This window comes from Lactuca serriola, chromosome 7 (genome assembly GCF_051521515.1).
Source record: "Lactuca serriola cultivar US96UC23 chromosome 7, Lser_US96UC23_V15, whole genome shotgun sequence".
NCBI classification, from domain to species: domain Eukaryota; kingdom Viridiplantae; phylum Streptophyta; class Magnoliopsida; order Asterales; family Asteraceae; genus Lactuca; species Lactuca serriola.
The window spans coordinates 182,442,380-182,470,246 of NC_136414.1; the positions used below are offsets into that span (position 1 = coordinate 182,442,380).

General features: G+C 39.3%; 2 protein-coding genes across 2 annotated transcripts; both read right to left on the reverse strand.

The window, feature by feature from the left end:
- Positions 1 to 19,588: 19,588 nt before the first annotated feature.
- LOC145062880 (pathogenesis-related family protein) lies at positions 19,589 to 22,595 on the reverse strand. Its single transcript, XM_079010470.1, has 4 exons — positions 22,364 to 22,595; positions 21,403 to 21,535; positions 20,051 to 20,349; positions 19,589 to 19,965 (listed from the first exon to the last, which is right to left on the reverse strand). Exons 1-4 carry the CDS (start codon positions 22,514 to 22,516, stop codon positions 19,804 to 19,806), a joined length of 747 nt encoding a protein of 248 aa, XP_078866596.1. The 5' UTR covers positions 22,517 to 22,595; the 3' UTR covers positions 19,589 to 19,803.
- Positions 22,596 to 24,492: 1,897 nt separating this feature from the next.
- Positions 24,493 to 27,676, reverse strand: LOC145062385 (UDP-Glycosyltransferase superfamily protein). Its single transcript, XM_079009998.1, has 7 exons — positions 27,519 to 27,676; positions 26,816 to 26,932; positions 26,545 to 26,738; positions 26,211 to 26,464; positions 26,033 to 26,139; positions 25,798 to 25,964; positions 24,493 to 24,994 (listed from the first exon to the last, which is right to left on the reverse strand). Exons 1-7 carry the CDS (start codon positions 27,577 to 27,579, stop codon positions 24,689 to 24,691), a joined length of 1,206 nt encoding a protein of 401 aa, XP_078866124.1. The 5' UTR covers positions 27,580 to 27,676; the 3' UTR covers positions 24,493 to 24,688.
- Positions 27,677 to 27,867: the final 191 nt, after the last annotated feature.

Here is a 27,867-nt window from a genome sequence, read left to right on the forward strand (position 1 = left end):
TCTTGGAGGAAGGAAGCTAAGAGTGCAAAGGAAATTGAAGCAAGAAAAGAGTGGGAAGCGGGTTTTGTCTCAGCTAGCAACGTTTGAAGGTATCAAAGTACTATTTTTACTTCCTTTTTCTTCCCTTTGGTTGATTCTAGGGCTTTTTATGGATTTTCAAGTTGGGATGTTGAGCTATGGGCTAGATCTGAAGTTGTAACTTCAGATCTGGACCCTCCTTGGATGCTAGAGTCATAAAGTTGTTGTACTGGTTGTGGTTGGAGTCCCTCTTGGACTAGAAGCTCCATTAAGAACTTAAAATAGACATTTGGAGCCTTTATAACCTTGCATGCACGTAAAGTTTGCAACTTTACGTGGTAAGTATGCTCTAGAACCTTGGATCTGTGATTTGGAGCCACTGCATGGCTCAAAACAGGTCTGTATGGATAGAGGACTGGATGGACTCGGCGAGTCTCAAGGATGACTCGGCGAGTCACATGAAGATGGTCATTGAACTCGACGAGTTGGATGAACAACTCGGCGAGTCCGATGAAGATCACCATAAAACTCGACGAGTTGAAGAACAACTCGGCGAGTCGGATGGCTTTTCCCTTGGATAGGCATGCGTGTGTACCCGTCGAGTTGCAAGGAGGAAACTCGACGGGTGGACCTTAAGGATTTATCGGGAGTCGAAGGAACTCGACGAGTCTCTTCGATGACTCGGCGAGCTGGAATGTGCTCCACGGACTCGGCGAGTGGCTGAGTGCACTCGGTGAGTTGAGGTCAACATGGACTGTTGACCTTGACTAAGGACTCTGACCTTGTTCAGGAATTACTAAGAGGTTTTGGGGTGTCTCATAAGAATAAGAACTTATGAGTATATTGTGCCATGGTTATAGGTGGTGGTGCCGGTGTCAAGTGATCCGATAGTTGGAGTTTGCATGTCAATCGACATCTGCGAGGTGAGTTATTGTAGCACCTGGTCCCTGGTACGTAAATCTTATTTGAGTATTTTCCATTTTTAGCCTTGGACTCGGCGAGTCATAGGTCCAACTCACCGAGTAGAGACGGGACCCGGGACATGTTTAAGTTGGCGACTCGGCAAGTCCATATTCTGGACTCGGCGAGTCACCGCTGTTGGATGAAACCCTAAGTTTCAGGGGTTTGCACCCTATTTAAGCCTCATATCCGCCCCAAGCCAGCCCCATTCACCCTCAGAGCCCCCAACCCTCGTTCAAACCTTATTTCCTTGAGAGTTTGAAGCATTATTGTGTGTTCTTGAAGGTTTTGAGAAGGAAGTGGAGTAGATCAAGAGGAAGGGAAGGAAACCAAGCATCTTAGTGTTCTCTCAGTGGTTCCTTTGAGGTATAACCCGTTTTCCCTTTGTTTCTATGCTTATTACTCCATTAAGTCTTTCTTGAGCCCTTCCCCAAGCTTGTATGTGCAATATAATCCGTAATAAGTTGATTGGCCTTTAGATCTAGGCATGGTTGAGCTCCAGGAGCTCAGATCTGTTGCCTTTATGGACCCACATTGCATGAAGACCCTAGATCTACCCTTTTTGGGTGCATTTTGAACCCTAAAACCCTTATTGGTGAATATCTACACGTAAAGTTGGAAACTTTACGTGTGATTCAGGCTTTAGGAACCCAGATCTGTGAATGGCATGGACTGGAATCGAGCAAAACCGTGTATTTGGTAATTGCATGGCAACGACTCGGCGAGTCGTTCATCTGACTCAGCGAGTCTGCTCGCGAGTCTTCGAGTTTTCCCCTTTTTCGTAGTGTCGAGTGTGAGCAGTGAGTCACAGGGTGTGACTCAGTGAGTTGGAAGCCGAACTCATCCATGGAGGAACTCGGCGAGTCAATGCCCTGACTCGGCGAGTTCAAGGCAATCTTCTTAGATCAAGAACAGACTCGGCGAGTTGTTCATACAACTCGGTGAGTAGGATGAAGGACTTGAATATCAGTTTAGAAGGAGAACTCGTCGAGTTATCTCCTAACTCGACGAGTAGAAACGGGATTCAGGACAATCGTTTGGGTAGGGACTCGGCGAGTTGGAGAGCCAACTCGGTGAGTCGGGTCAACTGAAAGTTGACTCTGACTTTGACTTAGGGCATGATCAGGGGTAAAATGGTCATTTTACCCAAAGGACAGTTAGCAGTGTTTGATTGAGTATGTTGTGGGAATTACAGCCGGAGGATTTCCGGAGCAGCAGCAGCAGCAATAGACAGTCAGTTCCCGATCAGATCAACAACTACTTTGAGGTGAGTTACCTTCCAGTAGCGGTGGGTCTAAGGCCACAATGTCGGCCCACCAGTAGGAGACGTATGATAGATGATTTTCTCTGTGATATCATCTAGGTTTGCTACTACCTGATATGTTATATGCTAGCATGATATGTTATATGTGATAGTAGTAGAGTTCGGTTGTTAGGACCGGAGGGTAGTCAGACACCCCAGATACGTCTGACAGTATGTGATGTTATGTTTATATGCTAGCATGGTCTGTTACATGAGTTAGAGGTAGTAGGAGGGGAGCAGTACCCGAGTTCGGTTGTTAGGACCGAAGGGTAGTTCAGACACCCCAGATATGTCTGATAATATGTTATGTTATGATATGTGATAGTAGTAGCAGTATGGGGGTGAAATAGTCCCCGAGGATCGGTTGTCAGGACCGGCGGGTAGTCAGCACCCCAGAATAGCTTGACATGGGTAGTCAGCACCCCAGAATGGCTTGACACGGGTAGTCAGCACCCCATAATGGCTTGACACGGGTAGGACGGCACCCCAGAATGGCCGTACCGGGTAGTCAGGCACCCCAGAATAGCCTGGCAGTATGTATGATATGTGTTGTATGGTATGTGGTACGATGGGGGAACTCACTAAGCTTTGTGCTTACAGTTTACAGTTTTGGTTTCAGGTACCTCTTCATCAAAGGGGAAGGAGCTGGCGCGGTAGCGGCACATCATGCACACACACTGGTTTCCGCATTTACGAGATTTCTCTGGGATTTGTACTATGATATTTCGATTGGTTGTATGATTTGGCTTTTAGACATGGTTTACGTTGTGATGTGGTTTGATCAACAATGTTTTTAATTATTAATGTTTTCTAAAGTAACGTTTTAAAAACGAAATTTTTGGACGTGAAAATTGGGTCGTTACAAGTTGGTATCAGAGCCCTGGTTTGGGGGATTCAGACACACCTTCGGGGGTGTCTGAACTCAAATCAAGGGATTAAAAGATTTTCCAAAAGAAAATGTTTTCTAAAGATTGAGAAAAGAGTTTCGAGAAAGAACGAAGTGTGTGATGTGCGCGACCGGCCGAGCTCAAGTAAGTATTCCCCAACGTACCCATACAAGTTTATGTTATGTTTATCAGCTTTTGTAGAACAACATGCTAGAATAGGACTAAGGATCTAGGAGTGATGCCTTATGTGCCTGCTTTATGTGTTCCAGTTGTATGAGAATTGCATGCTAGTATTGAGTAGACAGCGAGTAGGATAACCTAATTAGGTTATGCCTGGTAATATGAGCTTAGCATTTTATGCTAGTGCAGTTCCTGTAAGCAGATAGAGTTGATTGAGATTGTTACCCTTGTCTGAATGTTGCTTGCTTCGTGCTATGTGGGACTTTGAATAATGGGAGTTAGCCATTAGGCGAATACGCCACGTCACATGTGATCAAGGTTGAATTATCTTAGAGTGTCGGATTTGATCCTACTACGCAACTCTTGTTTGAGTCCAACCGTTGTAGGGACGAGTCGGGTACTCGAAGGTTTATCTGAGCCTCGTCACATGTGATGGTGTTCGGGTAATGGCTAAATGGCATTACAAGGAGACCTGCAGCAGCTGAGGACTGGATAGAGTAGAATCAGAGATTTCCCTAGGGCAAGCCTAGGATGAGTATAGCAGTGATCAGCAGTAGTGAAAGGGATCTGGTGGAGTCGAGGCATTCCTTGAAGAAGGTACGGATAGATGTGGAAGGTAGTATGGGCCCGTACTACTGAAAGCAGAGGATTCGTACCCGAACCAAGGAAGGCCAAGATAAGACCAGGGAACTTGTAAGTAGCAGTGAACCCTCAGGAAGTATCAGTATCACTAATGATTGTATTATGTATTGCAGAATGGTGGTACTTCGATCGAGGCCGATAGATGGCGGTTCAGGAGAGGGGTCAGGTTCGGGCTCAGGTTCTGAGCCGGTAGATGAGGGACTACGCGAGTTCATCGCGTCAGAGATCACCAGGGGTATCCTTGAGTCGACTCCCATTATCTTCAGGTCGATCAAGGAAGGGATCATCGAGTTGATGGAGGATCGCCTCAGGGCGTTCAAGAGTGACATGGCATCTGGCCAGTCGGGATCTCGCACGCTGTCCTTTAAGGACTTCAGGGGAAGTGGTGCGCCGGATTTCTACGGGGTGAAAGACCCCATTGCTGCCAGGCGATGGATTGCAGACATCGAGTCTGCACAGTTGACTAGCTTCTGCCCCGAGGGGTCGACGGTGAGGTATGCAGCAGGATGTTTACGAGACCGAGCTCGAGATTGGTGGGAGTCAGTGGGTGACTCGTTGGGAGCATCAGCTATCGAGGCTATGACCTGGTCGGACTTTGTGACCAGGTTCAGGGTAGAGTTTGCGCCGGCTGTTGAGCTTCAACAGCTGGCCATGGAGTTTTTGGACATGAGACAGACGACGGAGACTGTGGCGGAGATCACTGCCAAGTTCCAGGAGAGGGCACTGTTGGTGCCCCAGTATGCGGGCGATGAGGACATGAGGAGGACCCGCTATCATGACATGCTCCGGGCTATATCCGGGAGCACGTTAGTTTTTCAGCTTGCCCCACCCTGGACTCCATGATTGCCAGGGCGAGGGAGAGGGAGATAGATTTGGAGCACATCCGAAAACGGAAGTCAGAGGAGGGACAGACAGGAGGGGATTCGGGGAAGAAGCCCAAGGGATCAGATGGTAGGCCGAAAGGCCAGACAGGACCGAGCCGCTGCAGGAAATGCGGCAGGCCGCACGAGGGGGCGTGCAGGTTGGGATCATCAGGCTGCTACAAGTGCGGCAAGTCTGGGCACTTTAGCAGGGATTGCACTGCTCCGACAGCAGTTATTCAGACGTCTGAGTTGTTGTGTTTCCACTGCAACCAGAGGGGCCACAAGAAGGCCAATTGCCCCCAGTTGACAGTTTCAGCGCCAGTGAAGGCGCCAGCTCCAGCGACCCTGCGGATCACAGATGGCCGGCAGGGCAAGGCAGAGGCTCTAGTGGTGAGGAGCCGGGCATTCCAGCTGACCGCCGAGGAGGCACGCGCCGCACCCGATGTGGTGACGGGTATGATTCTTTCCCTCTATTTTATTTTTATGATGTTATGATAGCTCCGTATGTATATGTATGCATTAGGATCGTTCCATGTGAACGACATCCCAGTTTAGGTGTTGTTCGACTCGGGTGCATCCCGACATTTGTTTCCCTTGCGCTTAGCAAGAAGTTTCATGAGTCTTCGGGCGAGTTAGATTGCCCTTTAGAGGTAGAGATTGCTGATGATCGATCGGTGCGAGCATCGGTGGTGTTTCGAGATTGCGTATTGCGTTTGTTTGAGGAGCGCTACTTGGTAGACTTGGTTCCCATTTCGTTGCGTGGGAACAAGGTGATTATAGGTATGGATTGGTTGAGCCCCAATGGGGCGGTGATAGATTGTGCACAACAGCTAGTGCGAGTCAGGGCCCCAGGTGGGGGAGAGTTAGTGATTCATGGCGAGAGGCCACAGTGTGGACCTACAGTCTGTTCGGCAGCGAGGGCTAGACGATACCTTCAGCAGGGATGCGCAGGATATGTCGCGTACGTGATGGATACCCGGGAGGCGGGTAAGGCGACGGTGAGCGAGGTTCCGGTGGTGCGAGAGTTCGCATATGTTTTTCCTGAGGAGCTTCCTGGGATACCTCCGGAGCGACAGGTTGAGTTTAGGATTGACCTCGTTCCTAGTGCGGCTCCGATAGCCAAGGCACCGTATCGGTTGGCTCCTCCTGAGATGCAGGAGTTGTCTACACAACTGCAGGAGCTGTTAGACAAGGGATTCATTCGACAGAGTAATTCACCCTGGGGAGCCCCGATTTTGTTCGTGAAGAAGAAAGACGGGTCGCATTGGATGTGTATAGATTACCGGGAGCTGAACAAGGTAACAGTGAAGAACCGTTACCCACTCCTGAGGATTAATGACCTCTTTGACCAGCTTCATGGAGCACCTTGGTTCTCCAAGATTGATTTGCGTTCGGGTTATCATCAGATGAGGGTCAGGGAGGAGGATACGCAGAAGACCGTGTTTCGGACGTGCTATGGCCATTATGAGTTCGTGGTGATGCCGTTTGGACTCACCAATGCTCCTACCGCGTTCATGGACCTTATGAACCGCGTATGTAGACCGATGCTGGATCGGTCTGTGATAGTCCTTATCGATGACATCTTGGTTTATTCCAAGACATAGGAAGAGCATGAGGGGCATCTGAGAGAGGTATTGGAGACCCTGAGGAGGGAGAGCTTGTATGCCAAGTTCTCCAAGTGTGAGTTTTGGTTGCGCGAGGTGCAATTTCTTGGACACCTTGTCAACCAGAACGAGATTCTGGTCGATCCGGCCAAGGTCGAGGCCGTGATGAGGTGGGAGGTTCCGAAGTCTCCATCTGAGATTCGGAGTTTCCTAGGATTGGCAGGCTATTATCGGATATTCATTCAGGACTTCTCCAAGATAGCCGTACCCCTGACGCGGCTGACGAAGAAAGTCGTGGTCTTTCGGTGGGGACCCGAGCAGCAGGCGGCGTTTGAGACGCTGAGACGGAGATTGTGTGAGGCGCCAATCTTAGCCCTGCCAGAGGGCATAAAGGATTTTGTGGTATACTGTGACACGTCCATTTCAGGGCTAGGCGCGGTACTGATGCAGAGGGGGCATGTCATTGCCTACGCCTCGAGGCAGCTCAAGCCTCACGAGGCGAAATGTGACATCCCCAAAATCTCGGCCAGAAAAGACCGATTTTCATTTATGCTTTTAAATATTTTCAGAGTAAATCCTTTTGATTTGAAAGAGTTGCGGAATTTGTTCCCAAAAACAAAACATGATAAAACATTGTTTACCGAAGCATTTCATAAAAGAAATGTATTTTCATTATAATCAAAACTCGGGGTGTCATGTTCCGATTCAGACCAATAAGCATAAACGAATACATTACAAGTCATATAACAAATATAAACATATGCAGACTTGTAAACAAAACAACTTGATGGTTCATCCATCTCATGCCCTTCCGCCACTACCTGTAATACAATTTAAAACTGAGTGGGTCAGGCTTGGGAGCCTGGTGAGCATATAGGGTTTTCAACCCACAATAAATATCATATTTAATTTTCACCAACCAACAATAACCCGATTACCCATTCCCGTTATTCTCACTTTAATGTCCCTAAAACAACTAACATAAGGGACCTAGTCTAAGAATATTTCATCGGGGTGACAACACATGCTTCGGGGGTACCTCAGCAATATAAGTCAAATAAGGCAACCATGAGGGGGATGGAGTACAGCGAATGAACACCCAAGTTCATTAACACCTACAGGTGGCGAACCTGCTAATGTTTCCACAAGACTGTCTAGAATAGCCAGTGGTCGTCATCTAAACTCCGCTAGATGACTCAATCAAACAACAACGAGGCCTCTCATCTGTTTATTACACACCAACTGTCTACCCATGTTCTACCCAACATATTAGTAGATAAAAATATACATTTGTATACATAGTTTAAAGAAAACCTGTATAGCATGCTTTAATCAACACATATATCACATAACAGATGAGGCACACACACACATAACACATATCTCATAAAGAAATAAGCAGATCTATAAGATAGAAGAGAGTGAATACTCATTCACACATAACACAACCAAATATATACACATAGCACGTATTTTTATATAAAATACCTCGTATTATTGTATTAGAAGAAATAACTACACACTCACACTTATAAACAACAATACTCTTAATACACTCGAACCAAACTCGTATTATTATTGTGTTTATGAAAGTTAGTATACACTCACTTGATCAGAAGATGATCGGACAGCACTACGGCTTATAAAAGTAGTATTCCTCAGCAGATCTGGAAGATCTCCTCGAAAATCGAACTTCTCGCGGGCAGAGCTTCGACTCGGGAACCGCGCTTCTCGGGATCTTCGGGATCTCGGGACTTGCCTCGGGGCTAGAGTATGATACCGGGGCTTCGGGGTAGCTTCGGGGGTTTTTGCGCAGAGCTTCGACACGAAAACGAGAGGGAATTGGCAAAAATACCCGGAACCCTCGCATCCTATTTATAGGAGGCTGGAGCCTCGGAGTACGCGGGGCGTACTGCCCAAAACGTCATTGCTTACGTATCCGAAGTGCTCGAGTGCGAGTGTCGACATCCCTCGGAGTACGCGGGGCGTACTCGAGTACGCGGGGCGTACCTCGGATCAGATCGGTGACTCCTTCGGATAATGCTTCCGAATTTTGAATTAAAAATAAATACAAAATGATTAATAAACTTCGGAAATTCATAACTTCTTCATACGAACTCCGTTTTCGACGTTCTTTATATCCACGCGAAGGTGAGACTACGCTCTACAACTTTCGTTTAGACTCCGTCGGCTAATTTTGACTTTATTTTTATTAATTATTTTTAATAGGCCGGGACAGAAACTTTCGTTATAAATTCATAACTTCTTCGTTTGACGTCCGTTCTCGCCTAACTTTTTATCGTTTCAATACCAACAATGAGATCTTCGATTCTCATTTAGATTGCTTCGGCTAACAACCGCTCGATCTCAAATCGAGTAAAACAGGCTGTATATCGCTAAGCCGGAACTTCGATAAATCATAACTTTCTCATACGAAGTCAGATTTGGGCGTTCTATATATATTCGGAAACCTCGTTTCAAATACTACAACACTAACCAAAGATATTAAGTTTATTTTACACTTAAATTTTGACGCTTATTTTTATTCTTAATTAATCAAACCACATAATTAAGCACAAAACACAAAATACTCAAATAATACAATCTTATTACTTCAAAATGGGTTACAAAGGTTAACCTAGACTATTACATTGCTACAAATGGCAAGCCCGAAACACAGGCGTTACACGAAATACCCGACGCATGATTTGGAGTTGGGGGCGGTGGTTTTTGCCCTCAAGATTTGGCGACATTACCTCTACGGGGTTCGATGTACCATCTACACGGACCACAAGAGTTTGAGGTACCTCATGGATCAACCGAATCTGAACATGAGGCAGCGTCGGTGGTTGGACGTGGTGAAGGATTATGATTGTGAGATTCTTTACCACCCGGGAAAGGCCAACGTGGTGGCCGATGCACTTAGCCGCAAAGCGGTGCCGATCAGGGATATCTGCATGAGGATGACCGTAGTGACTCCTATGTTGGAGCAGATTCGAGAGGCTCAACAGGAGGCTATCAAGGAGGAACATCAGAAGAGCGAGCGTGTGGTGGGTCAAGTTTCCTCCTTCGATTATGATAGCCGAGGACTATTGACACTACACCGTAGGGTGTGGGTGCCGTATCACGGAGGTGTGCGCCAGATCTTGTTGGAGGAGGCGCACAAGTCCCGATTCTCTATTCATCCCGGGGCGATGAAGATGTATAGGGATCTTCGTCCAGATTATTGGTGGCCCTGCATGAAGTGGGATGTGGCGTGGTACGTTGAGCGGTGTTTGACCTGCAAGAAGGTCAAGGCCGAGCATCAGAGACCGCATGGCAAGATGCAGCTGCTGGACATCCCGTTGTGGAAATGGGAAGATATCACGAAGCTTTCCAGGACCGCGCGTGGAGTGGATTCGATTTGGGTCATCGTGGATCGATTGACCAAGAGTGCTCACTTTATCCCAATTCAGGAGAGCATATCGGCCGAGAAATTGGCCGACATCTATATTAAGGAGATTGTGGCGCGGCACGGGGTGCCAGTATCAGTTATCTCGGACAGGGATGTGCGTTTTACTTCCAGGTTTTGGAAGAGGTTTCATGACGAGTTGGGCACTCGTTTGCATTTTAGCACCACTTTTCACCCGCAGACAGATGGTCTGAGCGCGGACCATTCAGACTCTGGAGGATATGTTGCGGGCATGCGTGCTAGACTTCGGTGGTAGCTAGGATACTTATCTTCCATTGGCCGAGTTCTCTTACAACAACAGCTACCACGCGAGTATTGACCGTCCTCCATTCGAGATGTTGTACGGTCGGAGGTGCAGGACCCCGATATGCTGGGGTGAAGTAGGCCGGAGAGTCATGGGGAGCACCGAAGTGGTGCTCAAGATGACCGAGAGGATCCAGCAGGCTTCAGACCGCTCAGAGTCGGCAGAAAAGTTACGCCGACAAGCGCCGATCCGACCTGGAGTTCCAGGTCGGGGATATGGTTCTCCTGAAGGTGTCGCCTTGGAAGGGCGTCATTCGATTCAGGAAGCGGGGCAAGTTGGGCCTGAGGTTTATTGGGTCGTTCAGGGTTGTAGCCCGGGTGGGAAAGGTGGCGTATATGCTGGATCTGCCAGTCGAGCTCAGCCAGATCCACAACACTTTCCATGTTTCTCAGCTGCGGAAGTGCCTAGTGGACGACTCAGCAGTAGTTCCGTTAGAGGATATTCAGGTTGATGACAGCCTGAATTACATTGAGCGCCCAGTCTCAATCCTCGACAGGAAGTCGAAGGATTTGAGGAACAAGAGGGTGGAGCTAGTGAAGATGCAATGGCAGCACCACAAGGGTTCAGAATGGACTTGGGAGCCGGTGGACGAGATGATGGAGCATTACCCCTAGCTGTTTCAGGATCTAGCAGCAGACTTCGAGGACGAAGTCTAAAATAAGTGGGGGAGATTTGTAGCACCTGGTCCCTGGTACGTAAATCTTATTTGAGTATTTTCCATTTTTAGCCTTGGACTCGTCGAGTCATAGGTCCAACTCGCCGAGTAGAGACAGGACCCGGGACATGTTTAAGTTGGCGAATCGGCGAGTCCATATTTTGGACTCGGCGAGTCACCGTTGTTGGATGAAACCCTAAGTTTCAGGGGTTTGCACCCTATTTAAGCCTCATATCCGCCCCAAGCCAGCCCCCATTCACCCTCAGAGCCCCTAACCCTCGTTCAAAGCTTATTTCCTTGAGAGTTTGAAGAATTATTGTGTGTTCTTGAAGGTTTTGAGAAAGAAGTGGAGTAGATCAAGAGGAAGGGAAGGAAACCAAGCATCTTAGTGTTCTCTCAGTGGTTCCTTTGAGGTATAACCCATTTTCCCTCTGTTTCTATGCTTATTACTCCATTAAGTCTTTCTTGAGCCCTTCCCCAAGCTTGTATGTGCAATATAATCCGTAATAAGTTGATTGACCTTTAGATCTAGGCATGGTTGAGCTCCAGGAGCTCAGATCTGTTGCCTTTATGGACCCACATTGCATGAAGATCCTAGATCTACCCTTTTGGGTGCATTTTGAACCCTAAAACCCTTATTGGTGAATATCTACACGTAAAGTTGGAAACTTTACGTGTGATTCATGCTCTAGGAACCCAGATCTGTGAATGGCATGGACTGGAATCGAGCAAAACCGCGTATTTGGTAATTGCATGGCAACGACTCGGCGAGTTGTTCATCTGACTCGGCGAGTCTGCTCGCGAGTCTTCAAGTTGTCCCCTTTTTCGTAGTGTCGAGTGTGAGCAGTGAGTCACGGGGTGTGACTCAGTGAGTTGGAAGCCGAACTCATCCATGGAGGAACTCAGCGAGTCAATGCCCTGACTCGGCGAGTTCAAGGCAATCTTCTTAGATCAAGAACATACTCGGCGAGTTGTTCATACAACTCGGCGAGTCTTAGCATAAGTGTTCATCGGATGAAGATGAACTCGATGAGTTGTTCATACAACTCGGCGAGTAGGATGAAGGACTTGAATATCAGTTTAGAAGGAGAACTCGTCGAGTCATCGCCTAACTCGACGAGTAGAAACGGGATTCAGGACAATCGTTTGGGTAGGGACTCGGCGAGTTGGAGAGCCAACTCGGCGAGTCGGGTCAACTGAAAGTTGACTCTGACTTTGACTTAGGGCATGATCAGGGGTAAAATGGTCATTTTACCCAAAGGACAGTTAGCAGTGTTTGATTGAGTATGTTGTGGGAATTATAGCCGGAGGATTTCCGGAGCAGCAGCAGCAGTAGTAGACAGTCAGTTCCCGATCAGATTAACAGCTACTTTGAGGTGAGTTACCTTCCAGTAGCAGTGGGTCTAAGGCCACAATACCGACCCACCAGTAGGAGACGTATGATAGATGATTGTCTCTGTGATATCATCTAGGTTTGCTACTACCTGATATGTTATATGCTAGCATGATATGTTATATGTGATAGTAGTAGAGTTCGGTTGTTAGGACCAGAGGGTAGTCAGACACCCCAGATACGTCTGATAGTATGTGATGTTATGTTTATATGCTAGCATGATCTGTTACATGAGTTAGAGGTAGTAGGAGGGGAGCAGTACCCGAGTTCGGTTGTTAGGACCGAAGGGTAGTTCAGACACCCCAGATATGTCTGATAATATGTTATGTTATGATATGTGATAGTAGTAGCAGTATGGGGGGTGAAATAGTCCCCGAGGATCGGTTGTCAGGACCGGCGGGTAGTCAGCACCCCAGAATAGCTTGACACGGGTAGTCAGCACCCCAGAATGGCTTGACACGGGTAGTCAGCACCCCATAATGGCTTGACACGGGTAGGACGACACCCCAGAATGGTCGTACCGGGTAGTCAGGCACCCCAGAATAGCCTGGCAGTATGTATGATATGTGTTGTATGGTATGTGGTACGATGGGGGAACTCACTAAGCTTTGTGCTTACAGTTTACAGTTTTGGTTTCAGGTACCTCTTCATCAAAGGGGAAGGAGCTGGCGCGGTAGCGGCACATCATGCACACACACTGGTTTCCGCATTTACGAGATTTCTCTGGGATTTGTACTATGATATTTCGATTGGTTGTATGATTTGGCTTTTAGAAATGGTTTACGTTGTGATGTGGTTTGATCAACAATGTTTTTAATTATTAATGTTTTCTAAAGTAACGTTTTAAAAACAAAATTTTTGGACGTGAAAATTGGGTCGTTACAGTTATCCTCACTATATTGATAGGGTCTACGGCACCAAGGCCGGCTCTTTATGATTTACATCCTGGTTTAGGATGGTTTCTTGTTATTGCCATGCTAGATTTCATCCTGGTTTAGGATGGGTGTTATGTTATTGCTTTGTTAGAATTCATCCTATTTAGGATGGTTGCTATACTAGAGATCGGTTAGATCGATTGTTATGGTATGCTACATATGATTCGGATCTGTTAGATCGGAATCAGGATAGATAGTAGGGTATGCTTTATGATCCGTAAGGATCGGTATGTTAGTGACCTGTTAGGTTGATACTCTAGTTACGAGTGAAACTCTATGATTGATGGTCAATGAGATAGATATGTTGCTATGTGTATATGCCAGTATATGATTGTATGCGTACATGGTTAGTTGCTTGTTGGTTGGGTTGAGGTGGTCCTGCTTTGTGCTGAAGGCCAACACACTCTCTGAGCGGCCCGGGGAGACTGTAGGCCCACGCGGCGGACCAGTCATGCCGAAGGCTCGGGATAGATTCAGATAGACTGTAGGCCCAGTAGGGCGGACCAGTCCAGCCAATGGCCCAGTATGTACGTTGTTTGATTGATCGTTTTGGTTGTGGCTTTAGTCAGTATGGTATTGGTATTTTGGGGGTAGCTCACTAAGCCCTCGGGCTTACATTTTCAGTTTATTGTTTCAGGTACTTCAGGAAAGTGAGGGAAGGCGAAGGCGTGACCGTACCGCTCCTCATCCTCATGATCTATTTTGGGACACTTTGATGATAAACGGATTGGAAATGTTTTGTAAAAACAATTACTATTTGACTCTTTTGTTAGTATTAAAAGTTTAAATTTGGCGTAAATTTTTTGGGTGTTACAGACTTTTTGTCATTAATTATATGAGGAAGGTTAGTTATGAAACATTTGAGGTAGCTAGTTAGTCACTTAAGTAAATAGTGGTAATAATGTGAGATTTTTTTTACTTAAGTGACTATTATTGTCAATTGTCCAAACTTATGAAATTAGATCACCATTCTTCTCTTCCCTCCTTATTCAATCAATTTCAGCCCCTCTCCATGAACAATTCTTCTCTCCTAATCCTTAAGTAGTGAAGCTTGAAGCTATTGGTTGAAACCTTGTTCAGTTCAATCCATAATCTAGCATTTAGAGGATAAATACTTAACTATTTTTCTTCAATTTTCGTTATAGGATTTCATGTGGACGTTCAAACTCGAAACTCATTCTGTTGTATGAAGTTCATGTGAGTTTTAGATGATAATTTCTTATCTAGATCCATATTCAAGCTCCAACTAACAAATAGTTGTGAGATTTGAGAGTTTAGGTGTTTTTGAAGAGTTTTCTAACCGTAGATCTCTCAAAACTGAATTCAAGGATAATTAGATGTGATAATTTAGTTCTAATGTTTTAATGTTGTATGGTTCATCATGAGGTTATTATCTAATCAATGGATGATTAAATTACATCTCCAATTATGGAATTTGGGTGATATTAATCTTAATCTCTATGTATGAGTTGTACAAGTGCTTTAATAACTTGTATCGTAACTTTTAGATGCATGCATGGATTCAAATCCACAAACTCTTAGTTAATTTAATAGTGTAATGTGGATCCTAGTTATGATTCTATTATTTATTTGTAGCAATGATTAAAATTGATGATTCCAATGGTGAATTACCATTATAATGTAATAAACATGATTTTAAAGCAAGTTTAAACTCCAATAAGGATTTGGTTTGATAAACGAATCCTATGAAGTTAATCTAAAATGGTTTTGGTTTACTAACGAATGATTCAAAGTTTTAATAATTTTATAACTACAATGATAGAATGGAATTCAAAACAAGTCATATAATGTTGAAATCACAATGGAAGGGAGGCAATCATGACTTAGGAATGGATTTGATATGTCATGTATAATTGATTTATGGTTTGGATGAATAGGGAAAATATCTAGAACCATTTGTGAAGTCACTAAGGATAATGTTGAAAACTGAAGAGGTAATGTCCTCATGAGTACTTAACGAGACTTATTATTAAGTTCTAATTGGATTAAGAGGTGCTTATGTAATAAATCAAGTTATTACCAACTAAATGCATACATTAGAGTCAGTTGGGAAAGTTGTAGAATGATTAGATGCTTTGGGGCCAACGACCCAACGTAGGATGTATAAAAGTGAAATGTTGGATGTTTTAACCTACTGGGTTGGACATAGGTCGTGTCAAATTTACGCGGGCCGTGTCATGGATTTTGATTTAAAGAACTTCATGTCACCAAGGAAGAACTTGTTTAGGTCATAATTTTTTCATGTGGACTCGAAATAATGCGCAGTTCGCTTACGTTCTTGTTTTAACATGAGGAAGGGTTTGAAACAATTAGGATTAAGTTTTTGAATTAAGAACTAGCAAGATAATCTTTGTGAACTGGAAGTGGAAGAGAAGTAACTACATGACATTAGGTGGTGTTTGAGAAACATAGAGTTAATGAAGACGTGTATTGCTTGCTAAGTGATGGAATGAGGTGAGTAAATACCCAGAGTATATAACTATATATACATTGACTGCTATGTGGCCTTATGACATGTTTGCACATTGCATAAGATAAGATTTTGGAAATGATTTTGATAAATTGAATTGGTTATTTGGTATCGAGTAAAATTTTAGCATCCTACTTATGTATTGCATATTAGGATAGGTTGGACTTGTGTGTGTCCAGGCACATGAAGGGATCAACTCCCTTATTTGACACCTATTAGTTATTGACCTTAGCAACCGTGGGGATGGACTTTGCAAACTCTTTCATTGGTTATTCATGTGATGGTCTTGAATTTACTAAAAGTTAACCTTAGTGGCCAACAATGAGTTTCGTGTTATGATATTACTCGGTCTAGGCTAAGGAGACCATTGCGACCTAGTTGAAGAAGAATTATTTAAGAGTAATGGATTAGGTTAAGATTAGATGCATGCGCATTGCATCATTTATGTAAACTTCATCTGCTCATGACTTTTATACTGATAAAAATTATATTGGAAATTGATAAATATTTATAAAAGGTTTTGAAAATCTTTTTGGGAATCATAACTTAGGAATTCGTATTGTCATTCCCATTTACATTTCATAGTCGATTTTAGTATTCTCACTAGGCTCCCCGCGCTAAAGTATTATTTTGACATGTAGTCCTAGATGAAGTTGAAGACCTTGTTTAGCAATTGGAATATTTAAAAGGTCACCATATGTATGATTCATCACAGCCTTTGTAATGATATTGAATGGAACGCTCTCGTACACGATTAAACTAAAATTTATGATTTAAATATTTTGGTACCAAATTCCGCATTAAGATTTTCAAAGATTAAATAAATTTTCAAAAAGATAAAAACTTTTCTACCAGCCTTTACAAGGATGTTTCAGTAGTAAACCACTTATTACTAATATAAATTCATCGTTATAAACCCGCTCAATGGTGGAGTCATGAGCTTGAAGTTATTGTCGGTACCCATCCTATTTTTTTACCCCCACTTTGTCCACCTAATCAATGTATGAGAACCATTAATTTTATTTATAAAATTTTATTGTTTTCTATATAGATTATAGTTGGAAATCGACATAATTATTGAAAAGCCTCAACCATTAAGCTTATAAGTTTACAAACTAAACTAGTTTAGACTTTAACTTGTAAGGGAGGAGATATATATAAAATCTCTTGTGGATGCCCTAATGGGATGGAAACCGACAACAAACAAAATCAATGTCTAACATCATTTTTCTTTGCAGAAGCTTACCAAAAAACCTCCAATATTAAATCTTTCAAAGTCAGAAAAACACAAAATGTTATACATATTTATAGGGATAATGATGAAAAAAAACATTATATTTTTTTTCCAAAAGTTCGGTTTAACCACCAACTTTTAATAAGTTCCGAAAAAACCATCAAATTCTGGTAAAATGTTTTAGCACAACCACTATTACTTATTAAAACCAGTTTTAATTACGAAAAAAAACATATTTTTCCGAAAGTTCAGTTTAATCACCAATTTATGGATGGTTTTTAGCACAAAACGAAAATTGATGATTTTTAAGCATAAATGCAGGTCATAGTGATTGCGACAGAATTTTTATCAAAAAATGAGTGAGTTTTTTAGCACAAATGAAAATTTGGTGGTTAAACCGAAAAATGTGACAAAATATAATGGGTTTTTCATAATTATCCCTATTTTATATATAAGACAAAACTTTGTACTAAACCTATATTGTTACAATAAGGGTAAATTATACCAATCGTAGATCGTGTATGTGCCAAAACGTACGTTTAATCCATATTTTTAAAAATTAACTCTGAACATCTTTCGTTTGGTTAAAATATGCACGTTAGGTCCATTGCAGACATAAAATGGCTCTGTTGCCGTTTTCTTTTTATTTTTCATTTATTTTCCAGGTTTATAAATTATCTTATATTTTTATTAATTATAATTTGGGAAAGCCTCAGAAAAACCCAATGTATTTTCATCAAATTCTTAAAAAAAACCATTATATTATTTTTTTGTGCACTAAAACCCTTATCTGACCTCAGAAGAACCTAATATATTTTCATGAAAGAATTAAAAAAACAATTATATTATTTTTAGTGCATTTAAACCCTTATATTTTTTAATTTTTTTTAATCTAATGAATTGTAACAATCAAAATGTTGAGAATCGATTACCTAGCATTTTCGGCTATCTAGGATTTACCGAGCTCGATGTCTTAAATGATACATTTTAAAAAAATATAAGGGTTTTAACTTACAATAAATAATATAGCGGTTTTTTTTTAGATTTTGATAAAAAAAAAATAGGGAAATCTCCAGAAAAGTCCTAAAATTTTAGTCTAATTTATGAAAAAGTCCCGAACTATTTTTTGTTTACAGAAAAGCACAGAATATCGGCTAAAACTTCGAAAAAACCCTTTTTGGTAGATTTAGTCGGTATTCTATCATTTTTCGTTAGTTTGCTCAAAATATTAGGATTTTTCTGAAAATTACCCGATAACCAAAATATTGAGACTTTTTTGAAAATTACTATGGAATTAGTGGATATTGTTATTAAGAAATCATTTATAAACATAATTTTTTTTTATTATAAACAAAGGAAATACATTTGTTGTTAATTTCTAGGAATAAAATGGTCGACTATGTACTTCTCTATTGTTTGTTGACAACTTCAAAGTCTATATGTTCTTCCTATGTATTGTTGTGGGTGTCATAGTGAGTACTTTGTTAGACGTGACCAATACAAAAGTTGATAATATTTATTAATACATAATCAATAAGTGTCTACTTGCTATTAGACATGATGTTATATGATCACATGTTATCAGAAAATATCATTACACGAACATATAGATCTTTTATTATGTTCTTTAACCTAACTACCACTTAACCTCCAAACATTACCCGGTAACAACCATAAAATTATATACATCTATCGAGAGTGAAAAGTAAACTTTGAATGACAATTTAAATAGATAATAACCCTTCACTTGTTTCCGTATAAATTATCATTCACGGTTCACTTTTCACATTTTATAGATGTGTGTTAGCCGATGGTTGTTAACATGTAAAGGTATGAATATTGGTTGGTAGTTAGGTTAAACAACAGAAGAGGAACACCAACATTAGAGGAATGTTAACTAAGTTCATATCACCATCATACCCACAACAATGCGTAGGAAGAACGTAGAGAGTTTGAATGGTCAGGAAGCAATAAAGTACTTAGACCACCAATTTATTCATAGAAATCAGTAACAATGTATTTTCTTTTTTTATAATAAAAATATTTTTTATGTTTATAAATGATTTGTTAATAATAATATACATTAATTTTATGGTAATTTAAAAAAAAAGTCTCAATATTTTGGTTATTATGTAATTTTTGGAAAAGTCCCAAAATTTTGAGCAAACTAACAAAAAAAGACAGAATACCGGCAAAATCTGCGAAACCGGCCGAAAAAGGTTTTTTCGAAGTTTTAACCGGTATTCTGTGTTTTTCTGTAAATAAAATTTAGTTTGAGACTTTTTCATAAATTAGACTAAAATTTTAAAACTTTACTGGAAATTTCCCTAAAAAATATGTTGGGCTTTTATAAGGTTTCCCTTATCATTTCTAGAAAATTAAGTGGTCATTATACCACCCATGGGAACCCATCCGACAAGCACCACCAAGTAGCTCCGGTAACCACCATCTAATACCTCCAACAACCACCTTTAAACATCAATTTGCATAAACACACATGTACAAATGATCATTGGTGTAATTTACCTTACAATAATAATATATTTTCTTTAATGTTTCAATAAACAAATATTTCAATAAGCACAAAATTAATATAACATTTTTCCAATTATTACAATTATATTATTTTCTTTTGTAATAAATAAATATAGTTTAAGAGACTATGTACTAAAACATAACTTTGAGCGCATTTGATTCATTAAAAAAAGTTACAAGATACACAAATGCATGGTGATTTGGTTATTATCTTCACACACAGATTGGAATCATTTGATCGAACTCTTTCAAGTTTGATTCTCAATCGGCCAATACTAAAATTAAAGACGCACACTAGAAGATCACAGACATTAACAGATGGAGATTGAATGAACAGATCTCAATGGATCATACTTGCTTCTCGAATGGGCAGTTACCGGTGTTCGCCGGAGGAGCATCCGCGGCGGCGCTTTCCTCCTGAGATATCAACTCCCCCTTAAGCAGCTTCGAGATAAGATCTGCCGGATCGTAATAGATCTCAACATCTTCTGCTCTCAACGATTCATCAACCTTCCGATTTCATCCAAAAACCAAATCGAATTTTAGTTTATACATCGGAAATTATACTTATTTCAGTCGGAGAAACGAAGAGTACCTTGAGGATGCCCATGCCGTAGAAATCAACCATTTCGCCGGTAGGTTTATGGCCTTTGAACGGACCTTCGAAGTAACCCCAGTGCCGGAATTTGTACGATATCACCGGAGGTCCGGAATGAACGCTGATCACCTCCCACGCAAATCCCCGAGGAAACGCCGATCGGAAAACGTCGTGAGAGGATTCGAAGGTTTCTTCTTCTGCTTTGTAGTACTTGTACTCTTCTGGAAGTGTACTCTTCAGCAATGCATTGTAACTTCCCACCTTCAGTGTTTCCTCCGCAGACAATCCCTCCCTCCCTGCTTTGACCATTTTTGTATGACTTTGACTTATTATTAATTTTTTAATGTAACTTGATAAAGATTGTTTGAACTTTGAACAATTAAAAAATAATAATTTTTATGGGTTCTATAGACTATAAAAATTAAAAAAATAACGTATACTACCAAAAAACGTCAACTTTGTGGCATAGTAATTTTTAGTTTTATAATAAATCAAAAATTCAACTCAATTCTCAACTATTTAACAATATGTTTTTGTTGATGTATGGACAAAGAATTAGTAGATCAATTTGTTCGGGTTAGGAGGTCATAAAAGATTAAGGAGGACATGATTTATATAAATTGTTATGTTTTTTTGCTTAACCCTAACCAAGAGTAATTATAAACAAGTCAACTAGTATAACCCGTTTAACTATATGAGTTCGTAGGTTACGGAAAAAAAAATTCTAAATATATTAGTCCTTATTTTCTTCTTTATTCAATAAATATTTTTTTTTGTTTTTTTTTTTTAATTTTAAAATAAAACGATTTATTGGTCAACTCCTGAAATTATTTACCCCGAACATGACCTGTATAAACGAGTTCAGTCAAAAAACTCAACCGTAATACGTTTATCTTCATATCGGATTTATGTCGTATCTCGAATCATGTCAAGAATTCTCATCCCATGATAAATAATGTGTATGTTTTTCAAACTATAAAGAGATGTAATAAAAATATTGCTTCGTTAGTGTAAGCAAAATTTACATGTCTTTGTCATGATTATTTAATTTATACGACATTTTTCATGATTGATCTCAATCCATCAACCTTAATATTATATAGAAAATCAAATATTTCTTATTTCAATACATATAAAAAGATTTAGTAATTAATATTATCCTGTAACCTACCTTGGAGAATAATTACGAAATTAATTGTGTAAAAGCCTAGGCCAGCCTTGTGTAGTTGTGTTTGCCTTTTAGCAAAAATAATCGTACTTCATTGTAGATTCTTAAAAATAATTCAATTGCAAAATCTAAAAAAAAAAAGAATTATTTAAGAAATGGTAATTGAATTTAGACAGTTTACCATTGACAATAAGCTTGAACTTATCAGGATTAATGGTCTTAAAATCTTTTATCCGAATCTTGTGGCTAAGCTCCATCTCCCATGACTTTATTGCGTTTTGAACAGTTTCTTCTAGTGATCCCTTTTCCCATACCTACATACAAGGCTAAAAATCGCATCTTGATGTTTCTTTGAACATGGTAAACATTGTGAGGAATAAGCAAGAATAATCACACACAAAAACATAATATATAATATATTTAACGTATTTTGGTTAATGTGACCTCGTTTACACAGCATAATATATACTATATATAACGTGTTTCTTTGCTACAAATTTGTTTTTCGTTATCTCAATATAAAAGAAAATTCAGACCACACATTTTGTTGTTCATAATGATAATGATTCAAGATTATCTAGAATCACTAGAACTAAAGATGGGACATTGATATTATACCTAGATTGACTATTTGGTTAATCATGTTTAAATCAGAAACTTTCATAAAACTTTTTTTTTGTGTGTATTGATTTAGTAAACCATATGAAAAGGGTAAATGATAATCACCACTCATGGACACCTCCATAAATGTCATAAATATGAGAGAGATAAACCATAAAGTTACAAGCATAAAGGTCATACTCATACTTGAACATGAAACAAACAAGCAAGGATAGGTGTTCTGTATACATAGATTGATCCAACAAAAATAATAATTCAATTACACAAATCATCTAAGCTATAAATATAAACACAAAGAAAAATAGAGATTTTTTAACCATAACTTTTAGTATATAGAAAATAAGAAGAAATACCATCAAACAAAATGTTTAATATAAGATTTTCATGGGAGAAGGACATGTCAACCTAATTTCCTTCATAAATTAATACATATGCAAATTCAAATCAACCAAGAAACACAAATACAAGCTTCTATTTGATCAAAAAATAATGAAATTAAAGAACATGATAACAAATCAAACCTTGGTTCGACCTTCTTCAAAAAGTTGGTTAACAGCATCATAGGTAGGAGGAGCACCATGCCTCCAATGGGTGTTTTTAGCTTCTTCATGGAGGAACGATCTATACTTTTCTCCAACCTTTTGTATTGTTTCATCGATCTTTAAATCTTCCATCTTTTCGGTTTTGTTTTGTTTTCAAGTGGAAATTGTACGTCCAACTTTGTGACACAAGAGTAGAGGTTATATAGAGATGATGGTGCTACAAGTCTACATGGATAATAGGGTAGTTAATCACATTTATCTCATAAGAAATTAAAATAATAATAATTGCAATAATGGATGCGGGTTTTATATATAGAAAGGAACATGAGATCCTTTTTATGGATAATCACATAAATGAATTTATATTTTATGGAATTATAGAAGTATATCAAAAATTTTGATTTTCATCAAAATGACCTTATAACCCGAAAATGGGTCATTTCAGACCCCTACCTGTTTATATGGTCTCCCCTCCTTTTAAAAATGAATCTGAAATATACGTAATAGGAACCCACCGCTTCTCAAAACAACATTTAGGTGGTGTTTATATTTTTGTCAAAATATCTTTTTGACATTTTTTTGTCTACGAGAGAAAAAATATTTAAGAAAAACACTTTGTTTTTCAACATAAAAAAAAACATAAAATTCATTTTGATCTCTTTTTTAGAAGACAAAAAAAATAGCTTTTAATTTTGAAAAACGTTTCTAATATCTAACTCTAATATGATATCTTTTTTCCACCGCCACCTCCGACACTGCCGTTGCCGCCACCACCATTGCCGCCGCCATCACCACCTCCATCGCCACTATCGTCACAACCACCACCACCTCAACCATTACCACCCCCGTCACCTCCGTCACCAACCAACACCAACACCACTATCACTGCCAACACCAACACCACCTGTCTTTTTTATGAGACTTTAAAAAACCAATAATTTTTTTATGAACACATGGAAAAAGACTTTTGGACCAAATCTTATTCCACAGACATGGAAAAAGACCGAAAACATTTTATCTCATACAAAACAAACACCACCTTATTCTCTCAATGAATCCGATGAAAAAAAAAAGTTAGGATTCTCATCAGAGGAGATTCTGATGAACCAGGTTAGTGTTACACCTTTGGGTCCCACATTTTATAGTTGAAGTTCTAATTAAAACATTATCGAAATGCAAACTCTAATCCAAAATCCGAATAACATTTATGAAATGGGGTATTTTTGGATTAAGTTATGTATTTCATATGTCTTTTGTTCTATGTTGGTTACACGAGTCATGTTTGGTTTTATAGATATGTTAAATAATGAAAAAAAAATGACCGAAAAGGAAACCATTCCGAATTCCAAAGACATTTCCAAGTTGGGTGTCCTTTTTGGTATTTGGTATTTGTTTCGTAGTTAGGCATGATGCAATTTTGTAGTTAGCTAGTATTATTTTTATATAACTTTGAGTGATTTGCATACATTGAAATCTATTGAATCAGTCTGAAATCCGAAGCAACTTGATGTTGCACATGATGTTGCTAATATTTCTGTTTGAGGAACTGTTAAAATTAGAAATGTTTGCTGTATCCTACTAGTTTTTTATTTGGGAGAGAAGCATTGATTGAGGAAAAACAACCAAAACCTAAACCACCAAAGCCACATACGATGTCCAAAGAACTAGTCTTGTAAAGCCTTGAGAATCATATTATTTTAGATTAGTTTAACATGTTTCCCGATGTCTACAAGTTATAACTCGAAAAACTTTAATCAATGGTTATCTTTTGTATTAAAATTAGTCCTTGAAACTATATTTGAAATGGACTTTTTCTTTTGTGCATTAGGTTGAGAGCAACATTGCATGTGAGAGGGAAACGATGATAAGTTGGTGGGAGGAGTAAATGTTCCAACTTCCAAATTCCAATGCATAGATTCCACATAAATAAGTACGATAAATTTCAATATATACAAAATTTGTACCTAATATTTTGTCTATAAATTTCACTAGATACAAAATTGGCACCTAATACCGACTAAAACTATCAAACATTCGTCTCACAAACAAGTAAAACACAACAATCAACTAGAACATGGATAATGTCAAGTAAAAGCCAACTACATCAATAACATAAAAATATATCAATTATCAACACAAATGATCATAGAACATGGTTCTATTAAACCATATATATACAAACCAAACAAAAACCGAAACCCATAATCAAAAATTCAAAGTAGTTGGATGAAAAAAATAAAACTTTAGTGGCCTAACAAAAAAATAAAAATAAAATCCTACATGTATCACTTTCTCAACATGGTTCTATTCTACATGTAGTTTACTCTTTGATAACACTACATCCACCAAATACTGATTTAATCTTTCGCCAAAGGTCATGGTAGAGAATGTTCCAGAAACATGTGCTCGTGCTTTAGCACCCATTGTTTCTGCTAACCTCGGATTCTCCAAAAACTTAGCCATGGCTGACGAGAAGCCTTGTGGGGTCGGGTCACACAAAAAACCCGTTTCACCATCTATCACTGTCTCGACGGGCCCACCACTATTGCATGCTATCACTGGTTTATGAGCCGCCATTGCTTCCAATGGAACAATCCCAAAATGTTCATCCTAATTATAACACAATTACTTCTAAATGTTTAATGATTTGTGTCATTTATAGTTATAAATTACACTTTTGGTCCCTGAGTATAGCTAATTTTTTTATTTTAGTCCCAAAAAGTTCTCTTGAAATTTTGTGTCATTTATACTCGGAGGCCAAAAATGTAACAATTCCAAAATGTTAATCCTAATTACACGGGAAACTGTCAGAAAAGTTTCAATATTTTCGGAAAAGTTTCACTTTAGTCTCAAATTTTATTTTTTGAACTAGAAAAAGTCCAGATTATTTGATTTTACACAATAATATGTCATTTCCTGTTAAAAGAAAAAAAAGGACTTTTTTGTTAATTTGAGCCAAAATGAAATAATCGAGACTTTTCTGTTCAGAAAATAAAATCCGGGACTAAAGTGAAACTTTTCCGAAAATATTGGGACTTTTCTGACAATATCCCTAATTACACCAATAACTTTGAAATGTTTAATATTTTGCGTCATATAACGAGTAAATTATATTTTTGGTCGTTGGGTACAGCTGATTTTTATGATTTTGGTTCCAAAAGGTTTTCTCATGCAATTTTGGTCCTTATTTGAGGTTCTTGTAACGCTTTTAGTCCCTTTTCAAAGTAAAATAACTATTTTTGGTCCCTGAGCATAGCTAGTTTTTGCAATTTTGATCTTAAAACGTTACAAAAACCTCAAATAAGTACTAAAATTGCAAGTAAAAAACCTTTTGAAACCAAAATTGAAAGAATAGCTATACCCAGGGACCAAAAATGTAACTTACTTAACTTTTAAAGTATTTATAATCGCACCTTTGGGGTATAAATAACACATAGGCACTCAGAGAGAAGAGTGTTTCTTTCGGATGTAGGACAAGATGTAATGAATTTGACCTTGTTTGATACACCTTTAATTTCAGCCAATACTTTTAGTTGATCTAAATAGTCAACATTCTCTCTCAATCGCTCATCAAATCCACCTAAAAAAGATATAAATGTGATAAGTTTGTTGACAAATGTAAAAATCTAATTGGTTGAGTTGACTTGCCTGCAATAGTCAATGTCACATCAGGAGAAGGAAGCATTGCAAAAGCTGATATTGCCAAATCTATGTTCTTTTTCTTTTCAAAACGATTAATTGAAAGAAAATTCAACCTGCAAAATCAGAAATCTAAAATATGATGCTAAAACCTTCAAAATACACCAAGAAAGATACCAATCTTTACTTATAAGCATTTGGTTCACTGAATTGATCCACATTTACAGCTGGATAAAGCACAGCTGGTTTTACTCCTTGAGCATCAAGTCGCTTGAATGTTGCAGCAAAAGTTGATTTTGTAAAATGGCTGTTAACAAGTATTAAATCTGCCATTCCTGTTGTTAATTCTTCTAAAAAGTTTATGGGCTTCCGATATATTCTTCTTAGAAGAGTTGTGTATTTAGCCAGCAACAAATCAGGGAAATGACAATAGAAAACAACCTAAGATTGAAAGAATAATAAGTTTATGATGAAATGTAAGAATGTAACAAGATTTGAATTGAAGTTTTAAGTTTACAAACCTTTGTAGATTTTCTGAGCTTTAAAATTGGAATGACAACAGAGACTTGATCAGCAAGTACAATGTCAAAAGATGGAAAGTTGAATAAGACACAGAGGGCAACAAATATGCAACGAAGATACGCGCATACTGCATGAAGACGATAGAAGATGTGTCTTGGAAGGAATGATCCATAAACTGTAACTGGAAATGTACCTGGATGTATAAAAATGGAAGAAGTAATTGAAGATTGTGAATAGATTTGTGGAGAGAACTTGATAAATTCTTGTTACCTGAAAGTGTCTCTTCAAAACAGCGATTTCTATCATGGTGTGATGTGAAAATGTGAACATTATGCCCATGAGATGCAAGTTCAACTGCTGCATCAACTATTAACCTTTCAGCTCCTCCTAAACAATCAGAAATGCAAAATATCATAACCAGGAAGCATTATGCCTACATATTAAATTGAATCTGTTCCAAAAGATGAAGCTATTTTCATTTTTGATTGTCCAAAAGATTAAAGGGGAGGGGGATTGGAGAGGGGCAAACTATTGAAACGTTTAGATTCACATCAAAGGGTATGGAATTTAACTAAAATCTCTTAAATTAGTTACATGTAGTTTCTCTAGGTTTTCTAAAATTGTGTTGCAACAATCAGCGAAATACAGAATTTTATCCCCAAATGTTTGATTTTAAAGCGATTTAGACCTATGCCGATCATCTATATGTAGTTTGGTAAAGTGATTTAGAGCTGGAGAGGATGAAAAAGTTGTTTTTCGAGTTTTTCAGTAAAACAATCTACTGTTCTGGAATCGAATATGTACAGAAGCTGAAAGCTACAAGGATTCATACGAGAATTTGAACAGAACGATATCGAAAACTGAATCGAACGTACATAGTCGAAAGTGAAGGGATAACATGCGATCCAAATTCAAACAAAGTAAAGCAAAATTATATAGTTGTACAATATTCGTGTTTGTGATGAGTGCATACCTATTCCGAGATCAGGATGAATGATAGCGATGTTCATCTTCGAGCCTTTTTTGTTCGCCATCGCCAATTCCTTTTGCTCTGTTAGATGAAAGGTGAAACTTACAAAGAGAAGGGAAGTCGATACTTTGCGTCTTGACGCTTGTTGACTAGCACTAGCAGATTAATTTACATAATGTTCCCTTCAAGAACGTCATAAATTTTATATCGGTCCTTGTTAAAGATATACGAGACTACAGTCATTTCCTTAAAGGAAGCGACATTCTTACATACGTTAGAATATCTCGATCGTTATGATTCTGGAAAAAATTTCAGTTTTTTAAGAATTTATTTCAAGAAAAACAGAAAATTT